Source organism: Hevea brasiliensis, chromosome 14, assembly GCF_030052815.1.
Source record: "Hevea brasiliensis isolate MT/VB/25A 57/8 chromosome 14, ASM3005281v1, whole genome shotgun sequence".
Lineage (NCBI taxonomy): Eukaryota > Viridiplantae > Streptophyta > Magnoliopsida > Malpighiales > Euphorbiaceae > Hevea > Hevea brasiliensis.
In genome coordinates, this window is record NC_079506.1 from 28,991,369 (window position 1) to 29,007,680 (window position 16,312).

Genomic DNA, 16,312 nt, shown 5'->3' on the forward strand with positions numbered 1-16,312 from the left:
CTTAAATTTATAGCTAAAAGAAATTCAGAAACCTGTGAGAATAAATCTGATGTATAAAATATGACATATGTGCCCATCAACATAGTTACATACTCTAATATTCATACACCTTCTCTGTGAGGATTAAAAAAAAACAATTACGGTCAAAGTTTCTTGCTATTTTTACAGATTTACAGTAAACTAAAACAAAATAAGTATCCAAAAGAAATATATTGGCCTGACCTCCACTAGACTTTTATAACTGGTGAAGTGGAAGAGAGGACAATACTGAAGAGAGGCTGTTAGTGGTAGAGTCAACAAAAAGAATATGAAATATTAAAAATTAAGAGGGTGAGTATAACTACTCAGTGAGTGAATAAATAAATAACAAAGGGGAACAAATAAGGTTTTGGTACTTAATAGTACCAATTCTACTATATTAGAACAGGTCAGCTGAATAAATATCCTTTAATCCAAATCATGTAATTGAGTTGAAAAAAAATTCATGCTGTAATAATATTACTGAAATAAATATATTAAAATCATAAAATCTGTAATATCCTTATACACTCACAATATGCTTCCTATAGATAATGCTAGCATCTCAGGTACAATAATAAACTCTGACAGTCTGAGAGCAATGCTAGCATCTTGAGCTCTATAATGACACAATAATAACCCAAGAGTAATAAACATGCTGGTCATACACATGTGCAGAGCTATCCCCAAAGGGCTACCACCTGATATACGCGCCCAAAGGCTATGTGTATATCAAGTGTTGTCCCAAAAACAGTATAAATATAAGTTGAGCTAAAAGAAATTCACTTGTCATCAAGTTGCTATCTATTTGGTGCATATATTGAGTGTATTTGTGATGACCTGACCCGGAAAGGCAGTCCGATGAGGGCGAAGAGTGGCATAAGAGAGTAAACTCCCGACAGGCTTCTAGGATGGTGAGGCTACTTAGGGTAGTGGAATACAGAGCACAGGAATGAATCAAATCATACATTAAAATGGGGGAAACTAATCACTAGAGGCGCCTTTTGGTAGAATAGCTTAGAGAGTTGGAAGAACTTCGGGGTTAAGCGTGCTCACTTGAGAGAAATCTTAGGATGGGTGACCTCCTAGGAAGTTCTCCATTCCACCTATGGGACAAAACCGTGAGGCTCAGGATGGGGTCCGCTAAAGCGGACAATTCATCTAGTGGTTAGAGCAGGGGTGTTACAGTATTCAGCCATTTATTCAGCCGTAATTATAAATCTCGTTTTAGTCAATAATAAAACATAAAATTACCATTATTTGTTCCCATTTTCATACCCAAAAATAATAATATAAATAATTTACATTTAATTAAATAATAGTGTTATATATTTATCCACTCACTTGTACTGAAGACAAATTAAGGCCTAGATCACTGGAGCACCCTTAGTATCTACTACAAGAGCTGGATCATCGCCTAAAGTTAAAAAGATAACATGGCATTAAGAAAAGAATTTAAATCCTATCTGAAACTGTAGAATATAAAATACATTATTTATGTATGAGAATTTTAAAAGAAAACCAGCAGCATCTCGGCATAACCTGAACATTTCCCAAAATTTCAATAGTTCAACTGATTCTCAACAAGCCACAATACATCACAAATGAATTTAGAATGTTCATTGGTGGCCTACACAAAATAATATAACAAATTTCACATTCTCTCCATTTATTTCTCCTTCTCCATTCGACATGTTTTTCTTTTCCTTTAGAATTTCATGCTAAAATTATTTCCCCTTCACTACATAAAATTCTTACAAATTTAATTACAATTAATCTCTATTAATAGCTCCACAATAATCACATCATTCTTTAAACATTTCATTATCCACCTGACAATTAAGATATAGAACTTAAATCCACCTCTCCAATCACAAATTTTCCTATTTCTAACAACACTTAAAATTTTTTACTAGCTTATAACTTCCAATAATACTAGAGAAAAAATATTTAACTCTATTTCTTATGTACACAATATGCTAAATTTCTTGCATTTTTCTAGTTAAGATTTAATATACTCAACAATTATCAAACCATTAGTAACTTGACCATCCATCCCAAATTTGTTCATTCATGGGTCATATTCTCTAATTAAAATTAAATTTAATCCTTACTGCACCAACTTAACTTCATCTCTTCCTCTAGAAACACCATCTTTCAATTCAACCCATTAAAGAGCACCTACCTAAAAGTTAGAATTTTCACATCTCTTTTAACCCATATGCACCCATTATTCCAAAATAAAATTCATCTCCCTATTAGTCTTATGCCATAAAAATTATCATAGAACAATGGAATATCAAAGTAAGCTTGAGAAATTGAGAGGACGAAAAGAAGAATTTACTTGCTTGAAAGAAACTATTAGCTTTTGTGAGTGGAAGATGGTTTTGAGTTAGAGTTTGTGTTGAAAATAAGTGTTTAATTTAAGGCTTGAGTGAGGAGTGAATGAAGAAAGGAAATTGAAACTTGAGGTCTTTAGTGCTTTTATTTTTCTGCTCACAAAAGGGACGGCAGACACTTTCCCAAATGGGTGTTCTGCTCCCTATTGCTGCTATTATTATTATTATTATTATTGATTGACACTTGACAGCTTTTCTATCATTCATTTCAGCACATGGCTGCATTTTTTCTTGTCTCAGGAGAGACAAGAAAAATGTGGAGCCGAAAGAGAAAAGAGGAAGAAAGATAAGAAAAGAAAAGAAGAAAAGAAAATTAAAAAAAAAAAAAGATTTCTAAACTTCATTTTCACGGACAATCAACAAAATTTTGGGTAGAAAATGAGAGTTTATCGTGAGAGATCGTAGGTTTTATAGAGAGAAATAAATAGTTTCGGTTAGAAAAAGAAATTAGATCTCACGCAAAAATTTTATTTTTTAACATTTTTGTTAGATTGTATACATGTTTATGAATATCTTTAATTCTTGTATCATTATGCGGTTTGAAATAATTAATGAATCATGGATTTAAAAATTATTAGAGATTCAAATATTAAGTTAATTAATTAAAATAAATTATTAAATTTAGTGATTCTTGAAGAATTATGATTACATGGTAAAATATTGATGAGATTGTGGTGTACAATAAAATGGTAAATGTTTATTCTGTTATTGCTAATTATGCTGGGTTGTGATGTTGGAAGAAATTAAGGAGAATAAATTATTATTTTCGTGTTAATTAGAAAATTATATAGAACTAAATTATATAAGTAGACCATATTATAGAAATTTTGCCATGGAGTTAAATGTGTGAAGATAGTTATAACAAACATGTTTTAACATGAATTGATGACCAAGGGTTACTGAATGACTAGATTCTGAAATGAGTTGTGAATAATTATTAAATTGGAAAATAAAGGAAGAATAAGTCTTAAAAGAATGAGTTGTGAATAATTATTAAATTGGACGGGTAATTTATTTATTTTTTTTAAATAATTTACTTGTGTAGAAATTGTATGGGAATTCTTATTGAGTAGTGATGTAATAATGAGTTTTAATGGGAGATTTTCCCAAAATGTCAGCAAAATTTTAAAATCTTCTAGATGACATGCTAAGGGCTACGTGGAATTATCTTTTAATGCAAAGGGCAAGATAAGCTACCTCAATAATTGATGTTGTCAGAACAAAAGTGTCTGTTTTGACTACATCAATTATTAAGGGCTTATCTTGCCATTCATATGCTTACTGTTCACTTGAAAAAAATTAGATTAGCAACTGATTGAACCAGTTGCTGATAAGGTGAAAATAGATTAAATTTTTATAGATATTTAATTTGATTAAATTTTAATAAGATAATTTGAGTATTATATAATTGAGTTTAAATTTAAAAAATAATATTTATGATGAATTTTGATCAGATTCGAATTTTATATATTGAGTATCTGTTATTCGAACATATTTATATAAATATTTAATTAAATATAAAATATATATTTACATAATAATATTTATAAATTTTTATATTTTTTATTTTATATAAAATGAAATTTAAATATTTTATAAAATTTTTAAATTTTTAAAATATAAATTATTAATTAAAATAATTTTTATACAAAATATTAATTAAAATACATAAAATTAAACGAGTTTGGACTTTTTCCGGATAATAATAATAGAGTTTAGGACGAGTTTGAATAGTTGAGAATAAATTTTAAACAGATTTGAGACGAGTTTGGGTTTTAATAATATTATCGTGTTTGAGTTTGGGTAGGGTGATTTTTGTGGGTACCCTATCCATTGTCATCCCTAGTTGCTGATCTATTAAAATCAGTTGTTAATCAATCTAGCAACCAATTTAGTCAGTTGCAATAAAGCTGATTGTAAATAGTAACTAATAACTAAATCGGTTGCTAAATTAATTAAATTTAGAAAAAATAAAACTTTTGGTAAAAAATTACCGGTTACTAGTATGTTGCTAAATTGGCAGCTAACATAATCAGTTGCAAAAAATTTGATTTCAAAATTTTAATTTTGCAATCATTTTTTAAATCGGTTGCTATTTACAACTAATTTAACAATTAAAAAGTCTGTTGCTAATTTAAAAAAAATAAATTTCAAAATAATAAATAAAAATTTAAATAAATAAAATTTTCAAAAATTACTAAAATAATAAATTATTAATTATATATATATTATAACAAAATAATTACTAAAAATTAACACTACAAATAATTTACTAACAAAAAATATATTTATACAAAATTTTTTTTATGTCCAAGAAAAATAAATTAAATAAAAAAGATAAGAAAGAAAAAGATGATGAGAAAGAAAAATATAATGAAAAAAATATATTAGAAAGGAGAAGATGATGAATAAAATATACGAGAATGAAAAAGATGATAAAAAAATTAAAGAAAAAGAGAAAAAAAAAATAGTAGGAAAAGAAAATGAGTAGTTGTTCACATAAGCGAATTAATAATCGATTTTAATAATTGATTGTCTATTGCTAATTTTTTTAAAAAATTTGTTGGGAATTTCTTGTGGGGAAAATTTTGCAACCGATTCATAATCGGTTGCTAACGCAAATGAGTTGCAAATCAAAATTAAAAAAAAAAAAAAGAAAAATTTGCAGGAATTTTTAGGGGAGGAAAAGATCGGTTGTTATTAGCAATCGATTTGTAAATCGGTTACAAATTAAAATAAAAAAAAATAAACGGAATTTTCAAGGGAAAAATAGATTGCTAATAGTAATAAATTTTAATTGATTTCAAAAATCGGTTGCTATTAGCAACTGATCCATAAATTGGTTGCAAATAAAAAAAAATTGAGTGAAAATCTTTAGGAGAAAAAATCAGTTGCAAAATTGATTGCTAATAGCAACCGATTTTAATCAATTACAAAATTAATTGTTGTTAGGAATTAATTTACAAATCGGTTGTAAATAAAAAGAAATAAACTTGAGCAGAAATTTTTGAAGGGAAAAATTTAGCAACCGATTTACTATTAGTTGTGAAAATCGGTTGTTATTAGCAACCGACAAGAAATCAATGGCAAATAATAACTGATTACAAATCAGTTGCTAACTTTAAAGTCAATTAAAATAATTCTTTAATTTAGCAACTGATTCCCTAAATCGATTGGGGTTAGCAATCAATTTCTTAATCGGTTGCTAATAATAATAGATTTTAATAATCGATTTCTTAACCAATTGCTAATAGCAACTAATTTTAAAATCGGTTTCTAATTGTATATTTAAATAACCAATTATAAATTCAAAAATGCTACACGACTCAAATTGAGGTAGCTTAAAATGGCATATTGGTAATTAAATTGAAATTTATTATCATTTTACCCTTTTAAGATATAAGCCATTTAGGGTGACTTGTGAGCCATTTAGCTATTTATAAGCCATTTAGCTCATTTATAAGCCACTTAACTATAAAGTCTGTTCATTTAATATCTACTTACCAAACAACATTTTTCAATGTCAAATTAATACATTTGTAGCTGTTGGAACTCTAAAAATTGAAAGCTTCCATGAAAACTCTTTATGACTATAACCTACTTCATGGCTTATGGAGATGAATAACCTTCATTCTTCCATTCATCTAACGTTCATATCCTACTGTACTCTCAAAATATGAGGGTCACAAGCAACAGAAGAAAAGAAAAATTTTATGTTGTCTTCCATGGTCTTCAACCTTGGATTTATACCTCATGGCAAGAATGCGCCCCACATGTTATTGTTGTAAGCAGGAGCTTGTACAAATCATATGACACAATGGAGGAGGCCTTGCATGCATTCAATCATGCTAACAATCTGCCTATGAATTCATATCGTGGTGGTGATGGAATGTCTCTTGTTGCTTCATCTGGAATCTCAACAACTTTGGGTAATGAAGAGCCATGTCAACAATATCTTTCGAAAATCAATATGGAGTCAAAGAAATCCTTAATGTTTGGAAAGGAAGACCCACGTGAAGAATCTCCTTCAATAAGTAATCTGCAGTTAAGAAATATGGAGTCCAAAAAATTGGATTATAGTGCTTTTTTCTATGGATTTGTTCTTTGGATCATTTTGGGGTTTTATTTGGATGTTACTTGATGTAGTTTATAGTGATGGAAAAAATGAAGTGATTACCCTTTTGATGTGTTATCTTAAAGCCTAATGTATATATTAGTAGATTTAAATTATGAAATTGTTTTGGTGGATTAAAGATTTTGTCATGATATTTTTCTCATTTTCTAGAAATATTTAATTGTGGTATGACTTCCTTAAATTTAAAATATCTGCAAAAATTTTGCAAATTGTGTTTCTTTATTTTTTTTTACAATCAAAATGATTTGAATTACAATGCCAAAGAAGCATAGGAGATTATAAGACAATTCAAAATTGCTTGCATAAAATGAAGCAAGTTACAAGGAAAACAATTGTAAAAAAAAATATGATAGCCACGTTTGAAGGATCACCTTACTAATCTTTCTTGTTGAATCATGGAGGGCTATAGCTTTTAGATTTTAAGGTCTTAGTTTTATATTTACATATAACATTTAGAGTTTCAAATCTTTATCTTTATAAAACATAATCATTTTTCATGTTTGAGCAAAATAAGACATTATTTAACACAACATGGAACATAGCTCTTCATTAACAAAAAAGTAAACACAAAAACAACACAAATGAAACATGATAATAGAGAAACATGACAAGGGAATAAGATAAACAAGATAACAAGCTAATTTTTGAAACATAACCATAGATAACAAAACATATCCACGAAACATAGAATTAGAAAACAAATCCTTTCCATAGCTTCACACAAGACGCCAACTTGACACATTCTTCATTCAGCATGAGGTAATGACTCAACACCGGGTAATGATTGAGCAGATGCTGAGGTATCAGAGATGACAATAACATTGTTGTCATTGTTTGTTGCATTTCCATTTGTTTGAGGCAACTGAAGGAAGATATCATAAGACTTCAAGAGAGGTGGCTCATCCAATAAGGTAGCAGTGATGTATTCCTTACCCAGATCAAGAACCAATCTTTTCAGTAGCTGATTCACTTCAGTTTTTAGCTCTTCCAACTGTTGCTTAGTGCTATTGTACATTGTTTCCAGCGTTGCCGGAGATGCAGGCAAGTTAATGGACCTCCTAATCCTTATCTGTGGTGTTGTATCCATGGGAAAGAATTGAGCTAATGAATGTAATTAGATTGATACCACTAAACTCAGTTAATCTCCATATATATATGTTGAATGTGGAGACTTTTACACTGGGAATGAATGTTTCATTGTTTAACGTGAGATTTAATAAGACATGTTGGTGGCTGGAGTACAGTAGCTCTCATATAGGGTTCTTAGCTTAGTTTAACGTGCATGTATGATAAACATGCAATGGACATTCATTGTGGTGGATATACTGATTCTATTTTAATTATTATGCTTATGAGAAACAGATCATGAAAAAGTTATTTTGTTGATTGTGTTGGCTTATTCATTCTATGGTTATGAGATTGTTTTTTCTATTTTTTGTCCAGTGTCCTTAGGTTGTTTGTCATCCACTTGTTTGCTTTTCTCATCCTGTCAGCTTGTTGGTGTGTACTTGCTTCTTCTAATTTGGTGGAGTCTCTGTTATTATTGGTTGCATTTGGTGTGCTTTATTGGGTTGTTTTAAAATTATTGTGGTTTACCTGGTTATGGTTGTTGTTTTATGTGCCTTTTATGCTAGGCTTTAGTTCAATATTCTTCTACAATCTTTGCTTCAGGAGATATTTAACACCACTTTCAAATTAGATAAAGAAATGTTGAATGCCAGATAAGCAGATGGTGCTCTTAGTGCTTTATAGCAAACAAGTAGAAAAATTATAGTTTTTCAATTATTATGATTTACTAACATAAGCAATGGATTATCTGGTTATAAAAGAAAAGGAAGAACATTAGAAGTAACAACAATGATTATTTATAATGTTTGACATTGACATTAAAAAACAAAGGAAAACAGAGCATATTGTCTTATGAAAGATAGTTTAAAAACCCATCACATCCAACTAAAATAATCCTATTGTCCCTTAGCCAAACAAAGAAAACACACAAGGCTGAAATAAGGGGCTTTTGACCAAAAAGGTGTAATCGAAAACAAAATAATACCAAAAAAAGGTGCGTTCGAAGATAATTACCAAAAAGGGGTGAGTTACGCTGAGCTGGACGAGATGAGTGCGGGACTCTAATTATAATAGCATTTTTAAGGTTCGGACGCTATTTATAATAGCGTCCGCATCAAAATTTTTAAAGGAAAGCTGGACGCTATTCAAAATAGCGTCCAGCTTTCTTTTAAATAATAAAAAATTAATTAAAAAAAATTTAAAGGTTGGACGCTACTATAAGTAGCGTCCAACCTTTTTTTTAATTTTTAATTATGTTATTTTATATTTTAAATAAAATATAATTATTAGTTTAATAAATAAAATTATAATATATAATATTATATATTATAATATTTTTATTATAAATATTATTTTTTAATTTAAAATTAAATTAAAATTTAATAAAATAAAAAATTAAAATTAAAAAAATAAATAATTAAAAATATTTAAGAAAAGTTGGACACTACTTATAGTACCGTCCAACTTTTCTTTAAATTTTTAATTATTTTATTTTATATTTTAAATAAATTAAAAATATTATTTTAATATATAAAGATATAATAATTAATACTATCTGCTCTGTTGGAATTGAGAAACCGTAGAATGATAATAGGGAGCGTAGAATGATAATAGGGAGAGAGTAGAGATAAGAGATGAGTTATGGTGGTTCTATCTCCAAAAGCAAGGGAATTGCGTTATTCAATCCGACTAATATCTTTGATTTAATGCTATGGGAAATATGCAAATATAGAGATATTATATACTATAAGTTATGACATATAATATGTTTGTTATAAGATAAGAGATATTGATTTTTAATGATAAGTTATACTATAAGTTATATTTATTTTTTTTAACTTGAAATATGATATAAATTTGATATATATTAATTTGAGTGAAGTAAATAGCATTTCAAAAATGAAATTAAATATTATAACAATAAATATTGATATTAAAGTAATTATCATATTAAAATTGGTTTGAAATTTAATAGTGGTGGTGGAGTGATAATGATGGAGGTGCTAGATTAGTGTGGATAGGGTGACGGTTAAACTAGTTATATTTATATTTTTTCAATATATAAAATATTGAAATATGATATAAATTTCAATATATAAATTATATATATCAATTTAAGAATATATATTAAATTATTTAATAGTGGTGGAGGAGTGATAGCGGCGGTGGTGGAGTGGTGTTGTTGAAGTAGTGGTGGTAGTGTGATAGTGGCAGCAACGGAGGTGGTGGTGGTGGTGATAGGGTATTGGTGGTGGTGGTGGTGATAGAGTGGTGGTAATGGTGCAGTGATAGTTGTGGTGTGATAGTGGTGGTGGTGGTGGTGGTGGTGGTAGTGGTGGAGTGATAGTGGTAGTGGTGGTGATGGTGGTGGTAGAGCGATAATGGCGGTGGCGATGGTGGAGTGATAGTAGTGGTGGTAGAGTGGTAGTGGTGGTGGAGTGATAGTGGTGGTATAATGATAATGGTGGTGGTGATGGAGTGGTGGTGGTAGTGGCAGTGGTGGAGTGATAGTGGTGGTGGTGGGTGGTGGTGGTGGTTGTAACAACCTAGGCAAATCCCACATCGACAAAACACGGGAGAGATGCTGGGTTCATAAGTTGATAGTTCCTAACCCATAGTGACGCGTTTTAAAACCGTGAGGGCTACGGCCCAGAGCGGACAATATCACTAGTGGGCCGGGCCATTACATTTATGGTATCAGAGCCGCTCCGCGTGCAACCTTGAATGATGGTGGGGCAAACCTCAGCGAGGACGCTGAGTCCCATAAGGGGAGTGGATTGTAACACCCTAGGCAAATCCCACATCGACAAAACACGGGAGAGATGCTGGGTTTATAAGTTTGTGGTTCGTAACCTCTAGTGACGCGTTTTAAAACCGTGAGGGCTTCGGCCCAGAGTGGACAATATCACTAGTGGGCCGGGCCATTACATTTGTGGTATCAGAGCTGCTCCACGTGCAAACTTGAACGATGGTGGGGCAAACCTCAGCGAGGACGCTGAGTCCCGTAAGGGGGGTAAATTATAACACCCTAGGCAGATCCCACATCGGCAAAACACGGGAGAGATGCTGGGTTTATAAGTTGGTGGTTCGTAACACCTAGTGACGCGTTTTAAAACCGTGAGGGCTTCAGCTCAGAGCGGACAATATCACTAGTGGGCCGGGCCATTACATTTGTGGTATCGAGCGCTCGCGCAACCTTGAGCGATGGTGGGGCAAACCTCAGCGAGGACGCTGAGTCCCATAAGGGGGGTGGATTGTAACACCCTAGGCAAATCCCACATTGACAAAACACGGGAGAGATGCTGGGTTTATAAGTTTGTGGTTCGTAACCTCTAGTGACGCGTTTTAAAACCGTGAGGGCTTCGGCCCAGAGCGGACAATATCACTAGTGGGCCGGGCCCTCTAGTACGGTGTGTGGTGCGAGGACGCACCAGGCGGAAGCTGGTGGGCTTGTCACGACCCAGGGATGGGGTTGGGACGTGCTTGTTCAACCAGCTACGCACTGGGGTGGAAACTTCGTGTCCCACATCGGAAACGGGAAGAAAAGATTTGGGCCATATATGTGGGAGCCTTCCTCACCTGGTCAGCGCGCTTTTGGGAATGAAACCTCCCAAGGGACAAATCCGTGAGGCCCATGGGCCAAAGCGGACAATACTAACTGGAGAAGGATCGGGCTGTTACAATTTGTGCCATTTAGCACTGTCCGACCATGGCTATGATTATAATCCAGAAATGTAATCTCAACTTAACAAGAAAAATGATCTTACACGAGTTATAATAAATTATATAATATGCTACGTCTTGCTTACATAAGAAGCAGAAGCAGACTAAAATTAGCTAACTAATTTTGATAAGTTATAATCGCAACTATGGCTATTTCATAAGATAAGTTGTAATAAAATTTAAAAAAATTGCTATTACATTGATGATACTATTCTAATTTCTTAACCAGTTCCATTGTAATGCTTAGTAGTATAATGGGTTCCTTAATGCCTAATACTATGATGGCTTGGTATAGTTCCACTGACAATCGGATTAATTAGAGCATCAGGAACATTTCCTTGTGTTTGGCTGCCTGGTGTTTGGCTATTATGCGGCCCAACCTTTACATGTAAAAGGACACAAGTTACATGAAATATCTAAAAAAAAAAGAAATAAATAATATTAGTACTGATTTAAAAAAATATATATATACCTACTCAGCAATATTCGAGTTAATATCGTTTCTTGGTCGACCTCTACGCCTGCCGCTTCCACTGTTTCTATTCCTACCAGAATTTGCTCGTTGAGTGATCTCCCTTACTAATCTGTGCCTGTTTATTTGTGGCCGTCCACGACTACGAGTCACATGTGGATTAAGAATAACTCTTTCATTTTCTTCGTTTTCATCAACATTGTTAGTGTCAATAGTAACCTGTGCATTACTGGTAGGAGCAATCATTCCATCATTCCAGCTCAATAAATCCCGCTTCAATTCAGCCAACCGTTGTTTCACAAATTTGATCTTATTGTCATCGTAAGCCAAATCGGATGCTTCTTGAAATAACCTCTCCATCTCCCTGTATTTCTCAAACTCCTCTGTCATATGTGGGTACCCTCCGTGAAAAAACTTTTTACTATGGACACGGTTAACATCTTTTCTCCATCGCCTAAGCAAATATCGTTCGTTGATGAAGTTTATGTCTTTGAGTGACATCAACCTCATGATATGGCAGCACAATATTCCTTTTGATTCGAATTTCTTACAATTGCAGCTGAAATATTGGCCATTTTCCCTGTACTCTACATCATAAACAAACTCCCTACGAAACCAGTTGTTGATTGTGGATTTCTCCATAATTTTATTTCTCTCAATTCCTGGCTCATTATCTGCTTCACGCCTCCCTCTTCAGTTGGCTGAATGACATGGCAATACCACATTCGTTTAATCTCCTCTTGAACGAGCTTGAATATTGAATTAGTAAATGCCTTTTGAAACTGTTGTTCCCATTCAAAAACAGATATGCAATTTACAACTGTGTTTTTTGATTTGAAATCAGCATAGAACTCCTTTTCATTATTGTCACACATTGCAATCTCATACTGCTCCACAAATTGCTTTAGTGTGCTCATTGAGTTAACATACCCATCAAAATAGGCATGCATGCTCTCACTCCTTTGAGTCGAAACCATTCCAGCCCAAAATGTGTGATTGAGATAAATTGGAACCCAATACTTCCTATCAACATATAGTTTGGAAAGCCATTCATTTCTTTCCAACCCATGCTTCACCACAAACTCATTCCAATTTCTCTCAAACATCTCAATGGTTAAGCTATCATATATTACAGCTTTAAACTCAAGGCATGCACTATCATAATCAGTAACACCCTTAAACTTCTCAGGTACCTTGCATAATATATGCCACAAGCAAAATCTGTGTCTAGTATTAGGCATTACCTCCCTAATGGCTTTCCTCATGCTCTCGCATTGATCTGTAAGAATAGAATTAGGATGAACATCTTCCATTGCTTCAAGCCACGTCATGAAAAACCACTTAAAAGTGTTTACATCTTCATGTGAGATCAAGGCGCATCCTAATAAAATAGGTTGCCCATGATGATTTACTCCAACAATGGTGGCAAATGGCAACTTGTATCGATTAACAAGGTAAGTAGTGTCAAAACTAACAACATCATTGAATTCCTCGTAAGCAGCTCGACTACGAGGATGAACCCATAGAACATTTGAAAGCCTGGAATCATCATCAAGATCAAATGAATAGAAAAACTCAGGATCGTTTCATTGCATTCTCACAAAAAACTTACGTATAGCCTCAGCATCACCATCACCAAGTCGCAGCCTCCTCTTTCGCTCAATGAAGTTTCGACAATCCTTTGACAAACAACTTAAATTTTCTGGTCCATCTGCTTGAACTTCAAGCAACCTAATGCTTTTTGCGGGTCTTATGCCAGCTATATCGTTTGCCTCCAATCTCCTCTTCATATCCATATTTAGTGACCTGTGAGCAACCATCAATCTAGACATAGAAGGTTCCAATTCGTGATTGTGACTTTAAATAACTTTTGAAATCTGCCACATTCCATTTTCTCTTAGGATTGCATTAATCTTTGCAGGACAATTTATCCTTTTTGATGATTTCGCACCAATTGGTTTCCTTCCTTTATCGCAACTAATTGTTTGATATTTGCCAGATCCACCCTGTACATTAACTGCTGATCTTTTGAAAACACTAAAACCTTTCAATCTAGCATGTTCTTTATAGAAGTTGAACATAGTGCTGATACAAGGAAATAACATCCCTGTTAGAGGACCTTTTTCAATAGCATTAGTGTTTGCTACTGCTCCAATGCCTCCTTCGTTCATATCTTGATCACCAGCTGATTCATCTTCCTCCACATCTTCAGCGAACAAACTATCATCTTCACTAAAATCAAATATCTCATTAAACAATTGGGTACGATATGACCTTCCCTGACTTAACCCCGCCATAAAAAAATTGAAAAAAGTAAGAGAATGAATCAACTTTAAAAGAAAAAACAAATAATGAAAATATTTTAAGGAAGGCAAAAACAAAGAATGAAAATATTTTAAGGAAGGCAAAAATAAGGAATGCTCATCACTGCTGCATGTATTAGCTCATATGTGCATGCATTAATGCAGTAAACACACTCATCGAATCATCAGTTCTTGAATGGTGTGCATGGCTGCAAGCAATAATAGCTTGTTGCATGCACGCTTTCCTTTGCATGAGCCATGAAATGAGCTATCTTACCAACTCCAAGCTTTGAAGCCATTTTTAAATTGTTTCCTCTCTTTCTTTTAAGGGTATAATAGTAAAACTACATACATTAATACCATTTGAGCCAACTCAAATTGAGTTATTTAGCAGCACTCAAATTCAAAAATGCTACACGACTCAAATTGATTGTTATTAGCAATCAATTTTAATAACAAATTATAAATCGGTTGCTAATTAGCAACTGATTATGAATCGATTGTTAATAACAACAAATTTAGCAATTGATTTTTAAATCGATTGCTAAATTTTTAAAAATTAACTATTTTATAAAAAATATAATCTGAAATTGATTACAAAATTGATTGTTAGTACCAACTGATTCCAGTCGATTGTAATAATTAATTACAAAACTAATTTTTTTATATAATTAATGAATTATATGCCAATTTCTCTTATTCAACCTCATTGAGAAGATACGTGTATGCACATAGTTTTAAGTCTTAATAGTACGAATATCGGTTAGCTTAGCTCGATTCTATCTGTTAGCTAAGAAATTTAGCTAAGAAATTATATTCTATGGCATGTATTTATGTTTGATTGGTGAAATTATATATAAATTTGATTTCAGAATACATCATTTCTATTAGTGGAAGTTGGGTGACACATTTTTATGAAACAATTCTACCAGTTAATCAACCTATTTAATTAATATAAATAGATTAATAAATTATAAATTTTAATTAAGCCTCTAAATTAAATTTCTGCATTCATCATTGGGTGATTCATAAAGGCGGATAAAGCATGTAGGGTGTGAACGAGGAAAAATTATATAATGAAATCGATATATGTACAACAATTTCATTATAATCGTTGATTGTGATAGATCTCATGTGAGTTCTACCATAATTAAAATTATAATTAAATCGTTGCATATACAATAACAAAAATAAAAATATTTTAACTCTTGAATAAAAGCAAAAACAAAAAATTGAACGAGCATTATTTAGTTAATAAAATAAAATTTAAAATATAATAATATATTAAAATATAAAAATTAATTAATAAATAATGATAATTTTGCAGCAGTGAGTGTAATTTAACGATAGCTACACATATATTAAACCTTGGACATTCAGATTTCACTCTCCTTTTCTTATATATAATAATAATAATAATAAATAATAATTTTCTATAATATAAATGATTAACAAATTTAATTATTGTAGTTAACTGTACTGGATATAAATTTATTTTAATTAAGACTCATTAAAATGAATGATAAAAAAAGAGCAAGATAAGTTACCTCAATAATTGATGTAGTCAGAACAAAAGTGTCTGTTATGCTTAGTGTTCATTAAAAAAAAAAATTATCAACTGATTGAATTGATTATTAATTCATTAAAATCGGTTATTAATTGACCTAGTAATTAATTTAGTCAGTTGTAACGAAATTATTTGTAAATAGCAACCAACAATTAAATTGGTTATTAAATTAATTAAATTTAAAAAAATAAAACTTTTGATAAAAAATTATCGATTGTTAGTATGTTGTTAAATTGATTGCTAATATAATTAGTTGCAAAAAATTTGGTTTCTTTAATTTTGTAATTTTATAACTGTTTTGTAATTTTATAACTATTTTGTAAATCGATTGCTATTTGCAACTAATTTTGCAACTGAAAAGTCAATCATTTATTTAAAAAAAATTAAATTTCAAAATAATAAATAAATTCAAATAAATAAATTTTTCAAAAATTACCAAAATAATACATTATTAATGAAAAATTACTATATATATATTATCAAAAAAATTACTAAAAATTAACACTACAGATAATTTACTAACAAAAAATATATTTGTACAAAAATTTTTATTTTATGCCAAAAAAAAAATTATGTCACACCTTATCACTTCTAAGCCACGACATGTTCCCGTAGCATATCTAATGA

The 16,312-nt window shown here is 31.4% G+C and overlaps 1 protein-coding gene across 1 annotated transcript; it reads right to left on the bottom strand.

Annotated features, from left to right (window-relative positions):
• Window positions 1–12,402: 12,402 nt before the first annotated feature.
• Window positions 12,403–14,112, bottom strand: LOC110669151 (protein FAR-RED IMPAIRED RESPONSE 1-like). The gene is made up of 3 exons (XM_058134559.1): window positions 13,700–14,112; window positions 13,424–13,621; window positions 12,403–13,354 (listed from the first exon to the last, which is right to left on the bottom strand). The coding sequence occupies exons 1-3, from the start codon at window positions 14,110–14,112 to the stop codon at window positions 12,403–12,405; spliced, it is 1,563 nt and encodes a 520-aa protein (XP_057990542.1).
• Window positions 14,113–16,312: the final 2,200 nt, after the last annotated feature.